Genomic DNA, 23626 nt, shown 5'->3' with positions numbered 1-23626 from the left:
TTCCTGAGAGTTGGAGAACTTGGTCTCAGACATAAGAAGACGTAGAAGAGAACCAAGCTGGGAGGTGGGACAAGAGCTGACAATAATGGTATCTCCTCGGAGACTTTCAAAAAATTTGGGGAAAATTGGAGTCACTTATACAGTGGAATCCTAAAGCAGTCAGCTGATGGAATTATCTACAGATACGGATTATTAAAGAAGCTTTAGCAAATTCTTTAAGGGCTGGGATGACAGCTATTACTGATTTAGTGATTTTCTTTATACATTTACCTCTTCCTCAGAACACTGTTATTTTGAATGGAAATGTGCTTGTTTAAATGCTTTAGTTTTTTCCATTTGCCTGACATCAAGGAAGTTAGATGATTGAAGCATTTGAGTACCAACCACTGTGCAAATGTTGCAGCAGAAGCCAAACTTCCCAAGAATGGAGTTTCTTGATTTTCCAGGAAATGGATAGTTTGTATTTTTGCTCTTGCGACTAGTCTTTACATTTTAACTTTAAAGTTTTTCATTTGAGTTAATAATTCCTTTGTTTACTCTTTCCTCTGAGAACTGCTTAAGCAAGTGTTTTATTACTAAAAGATCCTAATCTGGATATGGTCAAGTCATCATTAGAAAGTATATGATTTTGAATTTTGTTAGAGATTACCCTTGGTCACTAGCTTTAAGTAAATTGAAAGCACAAATTAAAGGGTTTTTCTGATATTTAGATCTAAAGGAAAGACTAAGTATTCTTTAGATATTTGTTACAGTTAGATGATTAAAACTTGAAATGCAATAATTTTAAAGCTGCGTTTCTTGAAGCTAATTTGTTATGTTTTATTAGGTCCTGGATGTTCAATTCCTGTACCAGCTAACCAGTCGTTTTGGACTCGAGAGGAATATTCTAACCTAAAGCTTCCCAGAGCCTCTCACAAAGCTGTGGTCAATGGAGATATAATGTGGGTTGTTGGAGGATATATGTTCAACCACTCAGATTACAACATGGTTCTAGCGTAAGTTGTTTTAAACAGAATCTTAATTTTCTATTTTGGAAATTTATAAAGATAGCCAAAAGAAAAGAAATCATCAGTAATTCCATTACCTGAGCAAACTCACTGTTAATATTTTGGTAGTAGTATTCGAGAGTGTTTTCATGTATTCTTAGTTTTTGAAATTGGGAACCACAATGAATTCATGGTTGTAATAAGCAGTAATTCATCTTTTCCAGATACTGTCTCTCATATTTTGCTTTTGGTACATATAGTAGGTTCTATATAAATAGGGGGTTACTTTACCTCTTAATTTAATTAACATTCCTGTAGATCAAATAGTTTGAAGTTATAGTTTGCTAGTGGAAATTATACCATTGTCTAATACTTCCCAGGGTTCAAGGTCTATTTGCTGGTCCATGTTGCTCATCTTGTAGGGAAAATATATGTTGTCACAGTGGAATTAGCTATGGAGACTGACTTTTGGGAGAAATTTATGAACACTTATTCATGCTGATTTTGTGCCCTGAGAGTTTTTTCTAGGCATGTTATATTAATGAAGGTTGTCAAAAACCAACATCTGTTCTTTAAGGGATTCTGGAAATATGACAGTGGTGGCATAGTTTCTGAATCCCCAATTAAAACACACAGAACAGCTAGGATAGCAAAATCAAGAACACATTGTTAACATCTGTAACAAAACTTGGTCAGATTGTATCTACACAAATGGATGGGGCTAAATCATTGACAGCTACTAGACCTATGTGGTATCAGCATCTGTGTAGGAGGAAGCAAAGGGGAGCACTGAGCTGACCCACAGGCTCCAGTAACCAGAAGAGACTCGCTCAAAAATTCAGGAAGCCACTTTGAGAACAGCAGGTGGAATTGGACAGACTTTGCACATTCTAGTAGTGGGTGAGCTCTAGGGATCTGTGGTGGGGTCTGAAGGGCTGGAGGAGTTTATGCCTTATTAACTCTTAGAATGAACCAGCCAAAGTCTCTTTGCAGGAGAAAGTTCCACACTGAGGAGAAGCTGCTGGGAAGAGAATTCAAATTGAACAGGACAGGGACAGTAGAGAAAAAGTAAAAGAAAGTCTAGGTAATGGTCAGGGAGGAGAACAGAGCCAAGAGATGTCAACAAGTAAGCTACCATCTATTTGAATAGTACACTCCAACAACAAAAAAGTGATCTAGAGAGCTGAGAAATTAGAGAAACTATCCTAAACTGAGCCTCTCTGGTGAAAGTTCAGGGAAAAGTAATTTTACTTAAAATTGAGCAACAAAAAAATATCAAGGTCAGATCTCGTAGAAAGTTGTTACAGGAAATAAGAAAATAAAGAGTAGAGCAACAGCCCTTCATTCGTGAAAGCGCAATAGAGAATATGCTCACTAACCTGATGAAAATGACAACTTAGTATTCCCAAAGCTCAAGTACAAAAAAAAATGATACAAGACGTGAAAGAACAATATAATCAAAAGTGGAAAAATTTGGAAATGAGATGCTAGAAATTAGGAAAGAATTTAAAAATAATTTCAGAGTTGAAGACAAACCTAGAAGGAACACAGAGTAGCTAAACATAACAGATACTCCTTTAGAAATAGAATATGAACAAGGAAATTTTAAAAAAATCATAAATAAATTTACTTTCCCCTGTTCTTTGTAGTAAGTACAGTTAACCCTGAACATTATCTATAAAACAAACATGAGAAAACTCTGAAAGGTAGAGAGAAGTCATTCTGTCTAGGGACCTCAAGACCCAAGGAATAACTTAGCAGTAAATTCCAGGGGTTTTCTTTTTGTCTTATATATCCCAGACTTGATGTTGGAAAAATCACCAATCTGGAAATGTCAATAGGCACAAGCTTAAAAAGCCCCAAGAAAAACCTGTTCTCTCTAGCTCGAGGACCAGGAAAGGGGGAGCTTAGCCAGACAGAAAACTTCCAGACAGTAACCACTCTACTCCAGCCAAATACCACACAAAGAACTGTAGCCCCACCCTCACCCCTGCCAGCAAAGTCTGAGTGGAGAGTCTAGATTTTCCACTCTTGTCGGGAAGTAGTTAGGTGCTCCAACCCCCGCTGCCAGTGTAGTGTTAGAGAAGGCCACTTAGGGAGCTGGGACTTTCTTCTCCACCAGGCAGTAGTGAGGCCTCCCCACCCCTGCGACATGAGTGGAGACCATGTGGGGAGCCTGGAATCCTACCCTGTCTGGCAGTAACAACAGTAATGAGTTGACGTTCCCACTCTCTGCTTGGGTGGTGTCAGAGGAAGCCTGCTATAACAGGAGATTTAAATAAGATCCAGAATCTCAAATCATGGTACCCAAAATGGTCAAATTTCAATTGAAAATCATTTGTCATGCTAAGAGCCAGGAAAAATCTCAATGTGAATGAGAAAAGGCAATCAAGAGATGCTGACACCAGGATGACACAGATATTAGAATTATCTGACAGGATTTTAAAGCAGCCATTATAAAGATGCTTCAACAAGCAGTTGTGGACACACTTGAAACAAATGAAAAAATAGTGTCACCAAAGAATGAAAAAATATAAAGAAGAATCAAATGGAAACTTTAGAACTGAAAAAACGGTAACCAAAACAGAAATCTCAGTGGATAGGCCCAACAGCAGAATGGAGAGGATAGAGGAAAGATTCAGCGAACTTCAAGATAGAACAAGATAGAAATGCCTCAATCTGAACAACAGAGAGAATATAGAATATTAAAAAAATGAACAGAACCTCAGAAACCTGTGGACTATAACAAAAAACGTCTTAACATTTCTGTCACTGTAGGAGTGCTGGAAGGAGAGGAGAACGATGTGTCTAAAAAACTGTTTGAAGAAATAATGGTTGAAAAGTGCCCGATATTGACAAAAGGCATGCACACACAGGTTCAGGAAGTGGGCACACTCCAGCAGTCAATCCCTGCCTTCCAGAGGGGTTTACAGTCTGTTGGTTCTTTCTCATTCTCCTGCTCAGCTGTCATACTTTCTTTTCATTTTTCAAATCTCCACCACATTTTCTCCTGTTTTCACTCTCAGCTAATGGTCTTGCTTCCTATTTCTGTTTTGAAAGATAAAAGTTATCAGAAGAGGACTTTTCACAAACTGCCGCCACCACATTTAACCGTTACCTGTATCTGTGTTCATTTATTCTCTCTTCTGTTCTGTACATCAGAACTGTCCAGTGGACAGTTTCTGATTCAGTCATGTTGGAAGTGTTCTATATTTACACTGTTGTATCACACTGTCACGTCACTAGCCACATGTGGTTATTGAGCATTAGAAATGTGGCTAGTGTGAGTCAGGAGCTGAATTTTAAATTTTTAATTCTTAGTCCTCATCTTACTTGATCTGTCACCAACATTTGATACACCTAGTCCCTTCCTCCTCTTTTAAACACTTGCTTCACTTGGCTTCCAGGACTCCACATTCTCTTGAAATTTTTTCTAACTACTTATTCCTTCTCAGCCTCCTTAGCTGGTTCCTCTTTAGCTCACTGACTTCTGAACGTGTCCCAGGGCTCAGCCCTTGGTCTTCTTCCCTGAGAGTGTATGTTCACTTTCTTGGTGATCTCATATAATATCTTGGCCTTCATGCTATTGACTCCCAAATTTATATCTACGTCCTAGACTTTTCACCTGAACTCATATCTCTACCTCTTTATTTGACATCTTGATCTTTTGGCTGTCTCACAGACATCTTAAACTTCATGTGTCCAAAACTGATCTTTTTCCCAAGCCTGTTCTTGCCTTAGATGTCTCTGTCTCAGTTGAGGACGACTCTATCCTTCAAAAATTTTGTTTAAGCCAAAAATTTGAAATCATCTTCGACTTCTTGCTTTTTACACCCCATATCAGTGTGTATTGTCTCTTGCTGTATAAGAAATTGCCATAAACTTAGCAGCTTAGACAACTCACATTTATTACCTCATAGTTTCTGCTGGTCAGGAGTCTGGGCACAGCTTAACTGAGTCTTCTGCAATCAAGGAGTCCCCTAGCCTTTGTTCTCATCTAGTTTCAACTGGGGAAGAATCCACTTCCAAGCTCACTAAGGTTGTTGGCAGAATCCATTTCCTTTGATTTTAAGACTGAGGGTCCTGGCTTCTTGCTGGCTATCAACTGGAGGCCACCAACAGTTCCTTATCACTTGGGCTTCCTCTGTATGGCTGCTTACTTCATCAGGCCACAAGGAGAGTCTCTAGACTGAGTCTGCTAGCAGGATGGATGTTACGGAAATGACAACTCATCATCTTTGCCATATTCTGTTGGTTAGAAGCAAGTCATAGATCCTGCTCATACTTGAGGGGGCCGATCATACATGGTTATGAATGCTAAGAGGCAGAGATCTTGAGGACCACCCTAGTGTCTGTCTGCTACAATATTTCAGCAAATCTTGTTAGCTCCTCCTTTAAAATCTATCCCTAATCTAACCACTTCTTACTACTTCCAGTGCCATGCCCCTTGAGAAGTAAAGGTAAAATTAAAGATGTGAAAGTGATTGTCCCTTCCACTGTTACACAGGTATTATGATAGTCATATATTCTACCATTTATGTGATTTTTACTCTTGTGCCTGGCATCATCCTCTCTCGAAGCAAGAAATCTGGGAGTTATTTTGATACTTCTTGTCCTTCACATCCTCATATCATAACCTCATATCAAGCCCCATCAACTTCGTCACCAAATACACGCCATATTCCTTCTTTTCTCTCTGTGACCAGCCTGCCGTTGTCTTTCACCTAGGCTTCAGCAGTAGATTCTTACCAAGTCTGTTTCCATTCATTCCTCTTAATCTATTTTCTAAATATCAATTGGGATGATTCTTTAACAGTATAAATCATATCATTTATTACCTTCTTAAAACCCATCAATGGCTTCCCACTGGCCATAATGGGCCTACCTTATCTGACCACGTCTTACCTTCCCAGACTTAACTTGTACCCCTCCTGCCTCCATTCACTGTACTTCTGTCCCACCGGCCCTCTTTCTTTACCCAGAACTCACCATGTGCATCCTCACTTTAAGGCCCTGTGTGTTCACTGTTTCTCTGTCTAAACTATTGTGCTCTTGTACCTCAGCCTGGTTTATTCTCACCCCTTAGCTCTCAGTTAACTGACTCACAGAGAGATCTTCCCTGATCAGCCAGTTCAGGCAGGTTCTCGCTGTTCTTTTTCATAGTTCTCATTTCCTTTAGAGCAGTGTTCGTAATTTTTAATTCTGTCTGTGCCCATTGTTATGCTTGCTCGTTTCCTGCCTTTTCCACTATATGTTCTCCAAGGTTAGATACCTTGTTTACTCACTCAAGTCAGGGCTCATAGAACATGCTCAAATAAGTATTTATCAAATGAATGGGAGAATAAATAATTATTTATTTCCTTGATAAATATTTGTTCCTAGAAATACTAGTGTCACCTCTTGCTTTTATTTGGTGTACCTCATGAGTCACATTTGTTTTATAGATCGTAACATTTCTTCTGCTTGTACTTGATCAAAACATAATTTTTACAGCTTTATGTGTTTCATGTAAATATTAATACAGTTTCAAATAAATTTTTACTAATGCACGAAAAGTAAATATAGTGACTCCTTTTAGAGGAAGTATTTCTGGAACTTAGAGTATAAATTTTATCATTTATACTATTATGTAAGAATATTTCAAGAATTGTGCTTATTCTCTGTTTCTCCACAACCCTGTTAACCCAGAACTTTTAAGTTGCATTAAAAAGCAGTTCCTGTTTTATTGTTACCAAAGGATCCTCTTGCAAAACAAATGGTCTTGGTCTCCAGGGTTAGGATTTCCAGTTGAAACCTCGTTGCTGAATTTCCTTTCTTTGAACAAAAAAGTGTTTTCAAAAAGTTGAAAAAAAATAGTAAGAAATTGAGCAACAGGTAACCAAACAAGGAAAGGAGTGTCACGTAATCCAGTAAACTTTAAAACAGACTCACCGGGACAGCAAGGCTGACCCCTTCTCCATCCTGTAAAAACCATATGAGTGAGAGTCTGAGAATTCTCACTAATAGCCCCAAATCTAGAAACAAGCAACTGAATGGGTATCATTTTTTTTTACTCTTTTAACTGAAGAGTGGGTGAGATTGTTACTGGGGAGGATCATGTGAAAAAGAGAGAAACTGATCAAGTGGCTGACTTTACCCAGAAGTCAGGGCTTCTGTTTAATTTGGTATATGCTTTGAACACTGGGGGAGGACACTTAAAATCTTAAGAAGAGAGTAGAGTCTGGGTATTATATTCTCCTAGACTGCACCCTCTCCCCATTAGAACCCCAACATTTCCTCAGACTTCAGAAAAGTGGATAGAACATAAAATACCAGCTCTCACACTAAAGTTAGGGTGAAAAGATAAACTTGTCGTAGAAACAGTGGAAAAAGAATTTAGAAATCACCCACACTTTGCAAAGAAAATGTCTGGAGAGCAATCTCTAACCACAAGCAAGGTGAAAGAAGTGACATTGTAGCTAATGCAAATATTCTATGATGAAATAATAAAGAGGAAGACAGAAGACAGCATGTAAAAAGCTCACAAGAGCCAATCGTAGAGGAAAAGTAACTTCAAGGAGCAGGAGATTCCTTCTAATTGCTTCTTTCTATAGATCAACTTAATGATAAATTGAATTCAGAAAAATAAGCTGAAAGACAAAAAGATCATAATAACAGTATGAGATGAAATGGGAGATTGCAGACCTAAAGAAATATGGATAAATTATATACAGCAAAACTAGAATGAAAATTGAATTAGTGACAAGTTAATAGAGATGATTCCAGTGAATATAGGCAAAAAGTTTGAAATACTTAGAAAAAAGCAAAAACACATGGAAGACAAAAGAAGTGATGCAATATAAAGATAATTGCCATCACTGAAGAAAAGAACCTAACAGAACAAAAAGATTGAAATAGCACAAGATGTTTCAGGAAAATTTTATAGGTGGTTGACGAAAAGACTTGATTTATCAAGTTATTGAACTTTTAGGATAAAGGACATATTACTGTGTGGGAAGCCTCAGGTAGTTTTGTGCCTCCTGCTGGCTGGGGTCACATCCAATCTCCACAGAGCCTTTGCTGTGGTTTTTGGATGGCCAGATGCTGTGGTTGGATACCAGGCCACTGTGGGTGGTGGAGCATGTGTCCTGTGGCATTATGGGCATTGTGTTACCAGGCATCGAGGAGTTTGTGAGAGAGATGGCTGCAGTTCTGTGGAAGACACCTATTTCTTAATTCCTGAAGTTTGTTTTTGCTTATCTGCCTATCCAAGTCTTAGAACTGGTTGTTCACTATTCCATTATCTTGGACTTGGCTCCCAGAAGGAGGAGCATTTATTTGGTGCTTGGCATTTTTTACGGTTTATTGTATCAACATTGTTCTTGTCCTGTGTTTGTTTCTCTGTGTGGTGAAAAGAGTGGCAGCCTATTATGTAAGTATCTTCTGGCACTTCATCTTAGCCAAGTTATGGGGACCTGCCAGCACCCTGATGTCTCTGACCAGCTCTTGGGCTGATATGTTGTTGACTGAGGAACGGCAAAATGCATGCAGATACGGATTGAGCACCCTCCGTGTCACTTGAAAGAGATGTGGATTGGATCATCTGGAGACTTTTTTCTGTGCTCTCTGGTTCTTTCCTCTCTTTCAAGCTTACTGAAATAGGCCATGCTTGAACATAAGATGTATATGGCAAATGGTATGGTATATAAAGCCATAGTAGTCTTTCTCAGGAAACACTTGGAAAGTGTTTCCAAGCCAGAGTTCCACAAAAGTGTTGCAGGGATATACAGTCTGTTTTGTAAGACCATTTCCCTGGATGGATTTAAGTTATTTCTACCTCAAGTAAAGTACAATACTGTATCTTTAAAAAATAGTGAGAGAGTTGGACCAGTCCTGTGGCATAGTGGTTAAGTTCAGTGTGCTCTGTTTTGGTGGTCTGGGTTTGCAGATTCGGATCCTGGGCGCGGACCTACACCACTTATCAGCCATGCTGTAGCAGCAGCCCACATATAAAGTGGAGGAAGATTGGCACAGATGTTAGCTCAGGGTTAATCTTCCTCAGCAAAAAAAAAAAGAGAGAGAGAGAGAGAAAGGGAGGGAGGGAGTGAGGAGAGAGGGGAGGGGAGCAGGAAGAGAGAATGAGAATGATTGAGACTTTTTTATGCTTCCAAGAAGAGAAGAAAATCATGTAAAAGGAAAAATCAGACTAGCCTCAGACTTCTCCATAGCAACTTTCAATACCAGCAGTGTTCAAAGGAACAGCATCTGCAAAGTTCTGTGGGAAAGAAAGGACACCCCAAGAATATTATACCCAGCCAAGGTGTCATACAACTGCAAAGCTAGCGAGCAGATATTCTTAAACATGAAGGAATTTAGGGAAAGGTGCATAGATGAGCTCTACTAGAAAAAAAGCCACTTGACAGTAAAATTGAGCAATTAAGAATTAAAGACTCAAGAAGGAGAAGTTGTGGTAAGAGGACTGTGAAGAGATTGGCTCAGCTAAAGTACAGATCCAGTGTAGTTAGTTATAGAATGGAATGTGAATGTTATGAACCTGGACAGTGTAGAATTATATAACAGAAATTGGGAGAGGAAATGGGAGGAAAGGTGGGTTGGTAAGGTTTTCAACTTTCACGGCAGAAAGTTAGTGCATTCTGTCCACAATTAAATTATATATGACTTAAAACTAAATCCAACCTCTGAATAATTTTTCATGTATTTTTTAAAATGTAGAATATTCAAAGAATACATGAAAAGTAATTGGTATTGATTTATCTAGCACTCACATTTAATAAATATCACCATTTTGATATATTTGCTTCAGATCATGTATAAAATATTTAAGGCAAAAGGAAAGGTTTAGAGAAAAATAATGAATACTAATGTACTCACCACCCAAGTTAGGGAATCAAACATTGCTTACATAGTTAAGACCCTGCATGCCCCTCTAGAATCCCAGAGATAATCAATATCCTGATTTTGTGGTGTCATTTGTTCACATACGTATCTTTACACTTTAAATATATAGGCACATGTATTAGAATTAATAAATTTTCTGCTTCTAGTCTTTATAGGAACAGTGTTCTGCAGTTTACTTTTTAGCTCAATGTTGTTTTGAGATTTATGTTGATAATATGTTGCTTGAGTAGTGTATTTATTTTTCACTCAGTATATTATATTTTATGAAATATAATTGACTTATTATATAGATATAATTTGTTAATCTGTTTTCTATTGATGGATATGTTTGCTTTTTTGCTATTATGTGATAAAACTTTCTTAGGTCTTGTTTATATATAATAATGTTTTCCATAATTTTTAAAAAACTTGAAATATTCAGAAAAGCTTAGAGAAAGTTACTAAAGATTTATTTAAAGTATAATAATATCATTGATTTCCCTTGGGTTTGTTTTTCCTATTATATAAAAAGTAGAATTAACACTATTTATTAAAAGTGTCATCCATAGTATGCTCCCCTTGGTGTGTGTATATATATTATCAATTTATTCTTCTGTCTGTACATATGCATAGAAAAACGTCTGGAATGATATTTACTTAATGATATTCATTTCTAGGTGATGGGATATGGGGTTGTGTTTAGGTTTTTTTTCATTGGTTACAGTCTTCATAATGAGTATGTATGATTTTAATAAAAACAATAGAGTGATGTTTTCCTCAAAAACAAAGTGAATATTCTAAGACATTGAATGTGATTAATGCTGCAAGGCAAGATTGTGTTTCTTTGGGGCATTTTTTGTATTTTAAAGGTCTTTAAATGTATTCATAGTATAGTTGAAATGCTATAATGATATTCTAGTTTTCTTGAAAATATGACTTTTAAAATCAATTAGATAAAGAAAGGCAAAGGTTAGAAATTTTTTTTAATTATCATCCCTTTTCAGTGTGTATCTTCAATTTTGCATGATTAAATGAAAGAAAAGTTATGGTAATAAAAGTTTTCAATCCTGTGAGTATAATGCAACTTTCAAGTGCTTTAGACAGTGTGTAGAAAAGATTTTCAGGAAGCATTAGAAACTTTAGTAGATTTTTCTTCTTTCTTGTCCCAGGGCTGTGCAGCCTAGCTCTACTTCTGGAGTTCTTCCATGCCCAGTGGGCCCAAGGCACCTCCCCATGTCCATGACAGATTTAATGAGCAACTCTAAACTGGATTATATCACAAATAAAAGAGTACAAGATGTTCTGTTTTGTCATTTGGGTGAAAATATGATCTGTTTGTTTTGTAGGTATGACCTTGCTTCTAGGGAGTGGCTCACACTGAACCCTTCTGTGAACAATGTGGTTGTTAGATACGGTCATTCTTTAGCATTATACAAGGTAAAATGTCTCCACTGTGTACTAAGCTAGAAACACAACTCTTCCACGGTTACTTTACTGTATTATGTGGTTGAAAACCTAGTTGGTGTTGGGTTTTTTCCCCTAATCTTTTTTATTGTGGTAAAATACACATAATGTAAAATTTACCATCTTAACCATTTTAAGTGTACAATTCAGTGGTATTAAATACATTCATAATATTATACAACTGTTACCACTACCCATCTCTGTAAGTCTTATCATCTTGTAAAACTGCAGCTCTGTGTCCATTAAACAATAATTCCCCATTTCTTCCTTTGCCCCGCCCCTGGCAACCACCATTCTACTTTCTGTCTCTGTGATTTTGACTTCACTGTTGGCTTTTAATTGGGGGAAACTTTCTGTTTTGGAAGGGTATGTAATTGGCTAAGTTATAAGTGGAAATTAAAGTTGAAACTAATTTAAGCTGAGAGATTTGAATAGATTAAAATTGTACTGGGATATTATGATTGTGATACTAAATGGTTAAAAATCAATACAGTGTAGATTAGCTTTTGTGTTTGTTAGCAAGTTTAGCCAAGAATAGCCACATTGCAATGTAACTGAATAATCATTTTCATTTCCTTGTTTTTGTGGTTTATGATAGGATGGGGGAACATTTCAACTTTATTTTTCCAAATCATTTTCTCGTGAGAGGAAGTCCAAGAAAAGTGGCAAAGTGTTAGAGATACAGAGTGTAATTTATTTTGTTCCTTTCTCCGTCTTTTTCGTAATAATTGACAGAAAGGTGCATTTCAGTAACACTTTTTAAGCTAAGAATAATATCAAGGTTTTGAATTGATCCTTTTCTGTTCTCAGATTTGAGCCTGTCATTGTTTTTTAGAATTTTATTTACATTTTTTTCCCTAGGATAAAATTTACATGTATGGAGGAAAAATTGATTCAACAGGGAATGTGACCAATGAGTTGCGAGTGTTTCATATTCATAATGAATCATGGGTATTGTTGACCCCTAAAGCAAAGGAGCAGTATGCAGTGGTCGGGCACTCGGCACACATTGTCACGTTGAAAACTGGCCGAGTGGTTATGCTGGTCATCTTTGGTCACTGCCCTCTCTATGGATATATAAGCAATGTGCAAGAATATGACTTGGGTAGGTATATTTTTTCCAGTGGATCTTTTGAATGTCTCATTGATAACCTTTACCCTTGTTATTATGACCATTTAACGAGATTCAACCTAACCTTTATCCAGTACTTTATCTTGATCTGCAGTTAACATTTATATATTACCAATGAAATTCAGATTATTGATGCTGCTATGTAGTATATATTTGTCACTGTCAATTTTGCAAGGGCCCAAAGATGGCATTAAATGTTTTGGGTGTTGAAAATAAAATAAGTAAAAATGATTCAAAACAGCAAATATTCTGAAGAAAAAGAATTTAGATAGCCCTTTAGGGTTAGTTTAATGGAGTGTGATTTCCGCTTAATCTGTAATCTTTCCTTTGGTTAAATTTTATTATATCTGTTTTTGTGGAGTAGGAGTACCAGCTATAATTGATATTTGGAGAAAGTAGGCCTGTAAAGTACGTCTGTGTATTGGTAACTAAAGGTCATGGTGAATTATCTGTTCAATTGAGGGGAATCTGAGTCTTTAAAATTTAATGTAATTTTCCTACATGGCATATTAGAACATCCGAACATTTAACAGATTGAAGTTTGGCTACCTAGCTTTGTTAGAAATTTTAGGTCGCCTTCCTTTAAAAATAGAAAGATAAAAGAAAGTTATATGTATCAGTTCTCCTGAAATCTGTTCTCTTGTCCTAAGCTCTTTGATATTTTAAGTATTAGAGAGGAGGAGCCTGCACATTTGCCTTTAACTGTCTTCTCTTCCCAGATAAGAACACATGGAGCATATTACCTACCCATGGTGCCCTTGTCCAAGGAGGCTACGGCCATAGCAGTGTCTATGACCACAGGACCAAGGCCCTGTATGTTCACGGAGGCTACAAGGCTTTCAGCGCCAATAAATACCGGCTTGCAGATGATCTCTACAGATACGATGTGGACACCCAGATGTGGTGGGTGCTTTTTCATGAGCTTTCACTTTAAGGTGTGAATTCTGGCAGTTGCTGGGAAAATATTCTGCTATATTTTTGTTTTCAGGCCTAGCAGATAATTCTCTTCAGCACTATAAATAGAAAAATTGGGAAATAAGCAGAAGGTAATAAAATAGCTAGTATTTATTTTGTTGCATTCTATAATTTTTAGTAGGTTGATTAGAAAATGCTTGGTGTTTTTGACTGGCTTTCGATTTTCAGATACTCTGTACTTCTGTAAAATTTTAGTTCTTCAAAATCCTAAGGCATAAATTGTTCTATATAACTGAGTTTATGCACACTTTTGTAATTAAGTAGAGTATATCCCTTTTTTAACCTTTTCTTGATGATTGATTTCTGATGATAACTGGAGTCAGTTACTGGCGTCATTCCATAAAATCATCAAACAGGTGGTCTCAGTACCTAATAGGTTAGCATTTCCTCACTCTGAACTGTATATTGGTCTATATAAAGTATGCTAATTTTAATAAATGTAAAGCAAGTTTGGGTTATGAAATAATATAATTATAAAGCAATGGTTTCTCTTCTTTCTTTTCATATTCCCTCACATATTTGAGACCATGCTATAGATACCATTTTCATTCTGTCTGTCATTAAAACCATCATTTTTAGTGGCTGTGTAATACTCTGATGTGGACTACTGATCCTGTACAGTTGGAAATTTTGGTTTCTAGCTTTTGTTGTATTAATAAATCATTGTGCGTAAGCTTCTGTCTGTATTTCACATGATTTCTACCCTGAAACTGGAATTCTAAGGCCATAAGGTATGAACATTGTTAAGGCTCTTAATATATTTTGTCAGAGTTCTCATAGGTCTGTAAGATTTTTACAATTTATTTATTGTGAAGAAAGTTACTTATATATAGGGGAAAATCCAGAAGTATTTGCACATTTGGGTCTGAAGTTAAGAAAATGGTTATGTTTGCATTAGCAATTAGATGATAAGTATTCTAAAAAACTAACCTTGTATTTATTATTTTTAAATAAACTCAAAAGGACCATTCTTAAGGACAGCCGATTTTTCCGTTACTTGCACTCAGCTGTGATAGTGAGTGGAACCATGCTGGTGTTTGGAGGAAACACACACAATGACACGTCCATGAGCCATGGCGCCAAATGCTTCTCTTCAGATTTCATGGCTTATGACATTGGTAAGTTTCCCCAAACCATTTTATCTTCAAGAGTCTTTTTTGTCTATAGGCAACATTTTAAAGGAAACTGAAAATATTGCTAGTTAAAAAATGGTCAGGGGCCAGCTCTGTGGCTGAGTGGTTAAGTTTGCGTGCTCTGCTGTGGCAGCCCAGGGTTTGGATTCTGGGCGCGGACATGGCACTGCTCGTCAGGCCACGTTGAGGCGGCGTCCCACATCCCACAACTGTAATGACCTGCAACTAAGATATACAACTGTGTACGGGGGTGGGGGGGGGGGTTGGGGGGATAAAGCAGAAAAAAAAAGAAAAAAAAAAGATTGGCAACAGTTGTTAGCCCAGGTGCCAATCTTTAAAAAAAAACAAAAAAAACGGTCAGGTCATTTGAACAAGTCTGAATGGTAATTTTTGTATTCATTTGATTAATGTTACATCTATTAAAAAGCATTACTTCTGTATTAAATTCTTTTTGAAGTCATTCCCTTTAATTGGTTGAATGTCAATTTTTGAGGATGAATTGGGGTAACTGGGCCTTCCTGTGTTACAAATGCCTTACATAGTAATGTTATGTAGCTGTGACTACCATCACTGTGTTAAGTTGGTTTAGGTATAACTTTATCTCATTCCCTAGAAACTGATTTCACTCATTCTGTGTCTATTTGACACAGAATTTAAAAATTTTTGATGTGGTAATGAATTTGACCAGAAGAGGGCAGTATTTGTTCATCCAAAAACAAATAGAAATTCTCTTGTCTAAATATCATCAGATGTTCTTTTCTTTTCCCTTTTTTTTTTTTTTTTTTTTTGGTGAGGAAGGTTGGCCCTGAGTTAACATCTGTTGCCAATCCTCCTCTTTTTGCTTGAGGAAGATTGGCCCTGAGCCAACATCCATGCCAGTCTCCCTCTACTTTGTATGTGGGACACTGCCACAGCATGGCTTGATGAGTGGTGTGTAGGTCCGTGCCTAGGATCTGAACCTGAGAACACTGGGCTGTCGAAGCAGAGCACACGAGCTTAACCACTACACCACCAGGCCGGCCCCTAGATGTTCTTTTTTGACAAACATTTATGTGCCAGTCGCTGAGTTTGTACTTTGGGAATTCTTAGATGAATAAGTTATAATCCTTGGGCCTCATGGTGGAGGAGACAGAGAACTGAGCAGACAGTATAATTGCACTTCAGGGTGTTAGTTGCTCTGAGAGGAATGTATGAGAGTACCTATGAGCATCCCTTAACTCGTGGCGGGGGTAAAGATTATGGTCAGAGAAAGCTTTCTTGAGGAGGGACCTTCTAGGCTGGTTCCCGAGGAACACTGGGAAGCTCGGTGAAGTGAGACAGGACTTCTCAGATGAAGGAAGCTTGTGTGCAGACACACAGAGGTGGAAGAAGACCCTGCCACGTAATTGGGGCCGTGACTATAGTTAGTTTTGGCTCTATTATAGCAGCACATTGGGGAGGAGTAGCTTCAAGTGGAGCTAGAGAAGCAAATAGCTCTCAGACGGTCAGATTTTGAGGGAGCTGTTGTGTCATGCTGAGGAGTTTGGGCTTTTTGAAGAATCTTACAGAAGAGGTGACAGAATTGTATTTGCATTTTAGGAAGATCTGTTTGTGGCATTGTCATGAGTAGTTGGGAAGGGGCAAGATGGGAGATGGGGCTGAAGTCCTGATGAAGGTTTGAACCAAGGCTATGAAAGTGGCAGTGAGAATAAAGAGAGAGATGGGCTTGAGAACTACTTGGAATCTGAGGGTATCTGGAGTGTGTTTTGAGAGAGATGAAAGCATCTTTATTCTCAGGTATGTAGTGCGGGCCATGGTAGATGGTGCTTTTTTACCAAGGCCGGAAATGGAAGTAGAGGGACAAGGTCTGGGATGAAGTGAGTAAATTGAGTTTGGAGGCATGTTCAGCTGGAGAGGACTGTGGGACAGAGCAGCGTGGGGATAGTGGGAAGCTCCAGGAGGGGAGCATGTGTCATCAGGGATGAGCATAGAGCCGGAGGATAGACTGATAAAGAAGTCTGGAAGAGAATGGAGACCGTTGAAAGCATGTCAGAGGAGCTGGAGGAAAGTGAGGCAAGATTGGTGACCTGTGAGGGAGCACTTAACAATGGCTGCAGGGGAATTAAGTAAAATAAGGACTGGAGAGTCTTTTAGATTTAGCAACAAGGAGGTCATTTGTTATCCTCTAGACATGGATGAGTAATTCAGATTGCAGGAGGCTGAAAAATAATGTAAGGTGAGATACACAGTGAATGTTGACAATTTTAATTAAAAAAAACCCTTGTCTATGAAGGGAAGAAAAGGGGGAAGTGTAGTGCCTCCTAGGGCATATTTAAATGCTGTGGTAAAAGCCAGATGGAATAAGAGGAAAGGATCCCTGCCACACTGTGGTTTTAGGGAAAGAAGCAAGATGGGTGGGCAGGAAGTTAAGGGAATTGATGGTCTCTGTTCTCCATGTGAGGAAGACCACAGAGTCTAAGCTGAGTAGGAGAAGGAAGTGAAAGCTCTTGTTATTGAGGGTAAATAAAGGACTGAGTCCAGTGGAAGAACCTTTGCTTAGTGAGTGTGAATGTCTGAGTGTCTCACAGCGGCAGATAGCAAGTGTGAGGTTGGTGTAGTTCAGCAGCGCCGGTTAGTATTAAGGTCTAGAACAGTTACTAGCATGGGTCAGAACAAAGGAAAATTAGCAGATCTAGGGGCTCTAGGAAAGGACTTTAAAAAAATTAAGTTTGAATGTTGTTTTTCAGTTTCAATTTTCCACCTATATTTTCCTATTTTAGTTACTAAGTTTGGGCAAATCGATATAGAATGGAAAATAATTATGGAATACGTATGTTTTGCTTACATAAGCTTTGAAAAATGTAAAATTTGCTTAAGTTAAAAAACATTCTAGTGGGTAAAATTGATAGGCCACAGAGTGAGTGGTATGGGTGTCATGGATGTTGGATGCATTCACTAATCAGATGCCACGTGGTCCTGCCTTCTTCCATGCCCGGCTCTTCTGCTGCTGCATTTTACCTCAGAAATAATGGTGTGACTAAGAAAAACTGAGAGACAAATTTTATGAGGTTGTATTTGTTGCGGTCTTCTTCCCAAAGAAAATGTCACTTCCTCTTGATGATGAATGGTGGTGCCTTCTGAATGTGTTTTTCTTGCTCCTAGCTTGTGACCGCTGGTCAGTGCTTCCCAGACCTGATCTCCACCATGATGTCAACAGATTTGGCCATTCTGCAGTCTTACACAATAGGTAATTGGAAAAGAAGTGCTTAGTCCTTTTCTCTTGTGTTTAAAGTAAAAATGAAATAAAATATGAAGTGGAATTAGACTTACATGTTATTCTCAGGGTTCTCTCATCCCATTTGTTTTTCACAGAGTTATGTAGGCCTGAATTTCCTGATTTATATTTAAAATCTTTGTTGTGGATTTGAATTATTTCTAATGCCATGTTTGTTGACATGGTTTTGTTAGCATGCGGGAGTGTGCTATGTTTGCTGTTGTCTGAATGCACGGGGCAACAGAAGTTATCTGCAATTACTGTCTTATGCTCTCTGCTATTTGCTATCATTTGTGGTGCTTAGGTTGTCAAGTTTCTCATAGCTGTATCTGAACGTTAAGGAAAGATTTGAAAAAAAGGAGAGAGGGCACTTCAGATGGGGGATAAAGTAGGGGAACAGAGACGGGGAGATTGTGAAGTTTCATATAGGTCAAGTCTGTAGTCTTTGGATAATCTGAAGTCTGCACTGCATTTCATGGCATCACTCAGAAATGCCTGGCCCAGACTCACGGCGCTCTTCAACATCTGCCCCTGGGGAAGGCTCTGTCATATAAGGGAGAGCCAGAGTGGCCACTCTTTTTGTTACAGTGTGCTGGAAAGATTTTTGATTTCTAAATGGCCTAATCATGTTAATTTTTCTCATTTTGTTTCTGCTTTTATTACTGTTGTTTACTTCACCTTTTAAAATTCTAGACTCTTTAAATCCTGAAACTGTTTAAATGCTCTAATGCCGATGTTATGTTAGGATTCTTTCGACTTTCAAAATTCCTCTTGTGATGATGCGAGTTAGATGAAGGTAATTCAGCTTGGATTAGGAAAGATACAAAAGCAACACATCTTGGAGATGTGAAGGAAGAATGGACAGAATTCAAATACTTAGATATTGGGAAAAGGTGACATCTTCTATAAAGTAATCACTTAGCTGAAATTTAGTGATAAGTATGGTTTTACTGTGAGAACATTCGATAGGTATATATTAAAATGGAAGAATTTTTGACTACTTTACTAATTTGAAGTGTTATCTTAAATTGTAATCTGATACTCCCTCAGTAAGGAAAACCCTTAAACTTTTCTAGTAAGTACCTCTTGATATTTTCATCTGAAAAGCGGTGGGACCATTTTGTTATCATCTTACCTGTGGGTACCTTGCCTCAGCTCTGTTCATCTTTATATTCCTAGCGTTCTGCTAGCACAGGGTTTGGCGCATAATAGGCATTTGCTAAATGGCAACTATCAGTACAGTGATGATAACTAGCAAATAAGTGAATCTTCTATTAAAACATTCTGAGGTTTTAACAAACTCAGAGAAATTGACAGTTTACCATAAGATGTAATTTAACCATGAATCAAAATTGAGAATGGCTTGTCTGAGTTATAATGTTTTTATTTTTGTATAATTTCAGTGGTGTGTTTGAGCCTGTATGTGAGTGTCTGTGTGTATGGTGCAGGCATGGAGGGGGCAGGGGATGATGAGAGAGGCCGTGTAGTAAAAGGCAATGGCTAGTTTAATTTTATGAAATAATTTACTGACAGAGAAACTTTGTTTCACATGATTTCTTTGTGTTTTGAATGGTGGTTCTCCTAATCTATCAGCAGCATTGGGTCAGCTGTGCATCCGGACACTTAGTTGTTACCCTTGTGGTTGTTGAGGGAGGCAGGAAGAAGAGTGGGCCATGAGGTATTGAGGCTACTGTGGATGCAGCTGATCCTTTCAGTTACCTGCTCCAGGCATCTTTGAAGGACTCTGCCTACCTTCACATAGCTGACATGTGACCAGATGGATTTAGAATTGCTGAGAACACCAATGTACTGGGAAGGAGATGGAGCTTATTTGGTTTAAGCAACAAATTGACTAATTGAATCCATATTGCTTAATGTGACACTAAGGAAGCCAATGGTGAGGTTAACAGTTAAACCTGGTGTTCATTTTTTGGTTATTGCAGTGTGTCACTTTTCAGATATAGTAACAAATAGAGAGCCACAAAATCTTTATGCTTCAGTTAGTCCTCTGTTGATTTGAGGGAAGTTGGTGCACGGTGAGAGTGAATTACTTGATACCTCATTGTGAGTTAGTACTAAACTTCCTGGCAGATCATAGGATCTCAGAGTTAGAAGAGATCCTTGAAGTCACCTGTTCCAAACTCCCCCTTCATGCAGGCATCCCGTTTAAACATGTTCGGGGCTGGTGAAAATGCCTACCAAAGAAGACACCCTTTTGAACGTGTCCACGAATGGAAAACTCACCTAAGAAGGAAGCTCCAGTTATTAGCAAGTCCTCCTTTGTATTATCTGAAATCTGCTTCTCTATATCTTCTGCCTGTTGATCTTATTTCTCTTCTTTAAATCTTTGCAAGAGAAGCACGAATCCTCTGTCATGCAAAGCTCCCTCAGATATTTAAGGGTAGTGTTGTCTCTCCTGTGTTGTCTGCACAGCCCGCAGCCTCTTTCTTCAGGTTCTAGTCTGGCACAGTGGTTGGCAGGATTGAGGATGTCCCAGTGAACACCACACAAGAGGCACAGAGGTAGCATGTCTGTGGCAGATACGGCCCAGTGTACTCTATGATACAAACTGTATCATTTTGATAACCTTGCGGCCTTGGTCTCACAATAGCATTTTAAGAACTTTCCCTGGAGCTATTAGATAATTGCTTTTGTTTGAATATGTGTGATGCTGCATATATGGCCTGTTAACAGCTCTATTGAGGTAGAATTGATAGACACAATAAACTACAATATATCAAAGGTGTGCAATTTGATAAATTTTGACATAAGTATGCCCTTGTGAAATCATCACTACAAATCAAGAAAACATATCCATCACCCACAAAATTCTCCCTGTGCGCTTGTTCAAAAATTTCCCACCTTCATTCATGAAGGATATCACTCTGTGGTTTTCTTGTGATATCTTTGTCTGGTTAATACTGGACTCATAGAATAAATTGAGAAATGTTCTTTCACCCTATATTTTCTGGAAGAGTTTGCAAAGGATTGGTATTACTACTTTAAATGTTTGATGTTTGGTAGAATTCATCAGGGCCTGGGCTTTTTCTTTGTGAGAAGATTTTAAATTCTAATTCAATCTCTTGTGATAGGTTTGTCTATTCAGATTTTCTATTTCTTGTTAAGCAGGGTTTGTTTTTTTGGTATTTTAAAATTGTAGTAAGATATTCATAACATAAGATTTACCATAGTAACCACTTTGAAGTGTACAGTTCAGTGGCATTAAGTACATTCACATTGTTAGACAACCATCACCACCATCCATCTCCAGAATTTTTTCATCTATAAAATTGAAACTCTCTTACCAATTAAACAGTAACTCCCCATTCTTTCTTTCCCCCGTCCTTAGCAATCACCATTCTACTTTCTGTCCCTCTGAATTTGACTACTTTAGGTACCTCATGTAAGTGGAATTATATAGTATTTGTCCTATTGTGATTGGCTTCTTCACTTAGCATAATATCTTCAAGGTTCATTCATCCATGTTGTAGCATGTGTCAGAATTTATTTCCTTTTTAAGGCTGCATAATATTCCATTGAATATATATACTACATTTTGTTTATCCATTCATCCATCAGTGGACACTTAGGTTGCTTCTGTCTTTTTGGCTGTTGTGAATAATGCTGCTGTGAACGTGGGTGTACAAATATCTATTCAAATCCCAGCTTTCAATTCTTTTGCGTATTCTTTTTCATTTTTTTGAGAAACTAGTCAGTTTTGATCATCTCTGTCTTGCTGAGAATGTGTCCATTTCATGTAAATTGTCTAATTTGTTGGTATAAAAGTCCATAATATTTCCTTATAATGCTTTTTAATCTCTATAAGGTCAGTAATCATGTCCCTTCTTCATTCCTGATTTTGTTCATGTGTGTCTTCTCTGTTTTTTTCTTGTTCAGTCTACTTAAATAGTTATCAATTTTGTTGATCTTTTCAAGGAATGAACTTCTGGTTTCATTCATTTTTCTCTACTGTTTTTCTTTATGTATTTTATTGTTTCTTCTCTATATCATTTCCTCCCTTCTGTTTGCTTTGGGTTTAGTTTGCTTTTCTTTTTCTAGTTTCTTAAGGTGGAAGCTGAGGTTATTGATCTCAGATCTTTCTTTTCTGATATAGGTGTTTAAAGCTTTAAGTTTCTCTCTAAGTACTACTTTAATCCTATCCCATAAATTTCGATATGGCATATTTTTGTTTTCATTCAGTTTAAAATATTTTAATTTCCCTTGACCCATAGCTTTGACCCATAGCTTATTTAGAATATGTTGTTTATTTTTTAAATATTTGTGGTGTTCACAAATTTCTGCCTATTGTTGATTTCTAATTTAATTCCATTCTGGTGGTCAGAGAACATACTCTGATGAATTCCTTTTTGTTTTTTAATTTATTGGGGGTTTTTTTTTTTTAGGCCTTTCATATGGTCTTTCCTGGAGTATGTTCCATGTTCACTTGAAAAGATTATGTATGCTGCTCTTGTTGGGTAGAGTGTTCTATAGATGTCAGGTCCATTTGGCTAATAATGTTCAAATGTTTTGTATCCTTGCTGATTTTATGTCTAGTTGTTTTCTCCGTTATTGACAGTGAGATATTGAAGTCTCCAACTACTGTTACTTTAGTATTTCTCATAAGGCAGGCCTGCTAGCCAAGAAGTCTCTTAATCTTTGTTTATCTGGGGTGTCTTTATTTCAACTTCACTTTTGAAGAATAGTTTTGTTGGATAAAGAATTCTTATTTGGCAATTGTTTTCTTTCCACAGTTTCACTTTCTCATCCCTCTGCCTTCTAGCCTCTGTTGTTTCTTAGGCATTAATCTTAATGTGATTCTCTTGTATGTGATGAGTCATCTTACTTTTGTTGCTTTCAAGATTTTCTCTTTGTTTTGGAGTTATAATCAAACTTTTAGCAGTTTGATTATAATGTCTATAAGCATGGATCTTTTTGTGTTTATCTTACTTGGAGTTTGTTAAGCTTTATGCATGTGTAGATTAATTATTTTTTAATTTTTTTATTGTGGTCATGGTAGTTTATAACATTGTGAAATTTCAGTTACACATTAATATTTGTCAGACACCATGTAAGTGTGCCCCTTCACCCCTTGTGCCCACCCTCCATCCCCATTCCCCCTGGTAACCACTAAATTGTTCTCTTTGTCCATAAGTTTGTTTATATTCCACATATGAGTAAAATCATATGATGTTTGTCTTTCTCTGTCTGGCTTATTTTGCTTAACTTAATGTCCTCAAGGTCCATCCATATGGTTGCAAATGGGACGATTTTGTCTTTTTTATGGCTGAGTAGTATTCCATTGTGTGTGTGTATGTGTGTGTGTGTATATATATATATGTATATATATATATATATATACACATATATATATATATACATACCACATCTTCTTTGTCCATTCATCAGTCAATGTGCACTTGGGTTGCTTCCATGTCTTGGCTATTGTGAATAGTGCTGCAATGAACATAGGGGTGCATAAGTTTCTTTGTATTGTTGATTTCAAGTTCTTTGGATAAACACCCAGTAGTGGAATAGCTGGGTCATATGGTATCTCTAGTCCTAATTTTTTTGAGAAGTCTCCGTACTGTTTTCCACAGTGGCTGTACCAGTTTGTATTCCCACCAGCAGTGGATGAGGGTTCCCTTTTCTCCAGAGCCTGTCCAACATTTGTTGTTTTTTGTCTTGGTGATCAGCCATTATTTCTTTAAATGTGTTTTCTGCCCTTTCTCACTCTCTCCTTCTGGGACTATAATGTATGTTGAATGTTTGACAGTGTCCCATAGGTCTCTGAGGCTCTTTTCATTTT

At 37.5% G+C, this 23626-nt stretch overlaps 1 protein-coding gene across 4 annotated transcripts in view; it reads left to right on the top strand.

Moving 5' to 3' along the window:
- The window catches only part of ATRN (attractin), a 178122-nt gene that overhangs the window by 61646 nt on the left and 92850 nt on the right, over positions 1 to 23626 (top strand). For all 4 annotated transcript variants that reach the window (XM_023626201.2, XM_023626203.2, XM_023626202.2 and 1 more), the window contains exons 6-11: positions 827 to 995; positions 11210 to 11300; positions 12189 to 12432; positions 13179 to 13362; positions 14398 to 14552; positions 17709 to 17793. In XM_023626201.2, coding sequence (XP_023481969.2) covers positions 827 to 995; positions 11210 to 11300; positions 12189 to 12432; positions 13179 to 13362; positions 14398 to 14552; positions 17709 to 17793 — 928 coding nt within the window. The remainder of the gene's footprint in view (positions 1 to 826; positions 996 to 11209; positions 11301 to 12188; positions 12433 to 13178; positions 13363 to 14397; positions 14553 to 17708; positions 17794 to 23626) is intronic.

This window comes from Equus caballus, chromosome 22 (assembly GCF_041296265.1).
Source record: "Equus caballus isolate H_3958 breed thoroughbred chromosome 22, TB-T2T, whole genome shotgun sequence".
Taxonomy (NCBI): Eukaryota; Metazoa; Chordata; class Mammalia; order Perissodactyla; family Equidae; genus Equus; species Equus caballus.
Note: the sequence above shows the minus strand (reverse complement) of the source record. Positions and strands in the feature narration are given on the sequence as shown.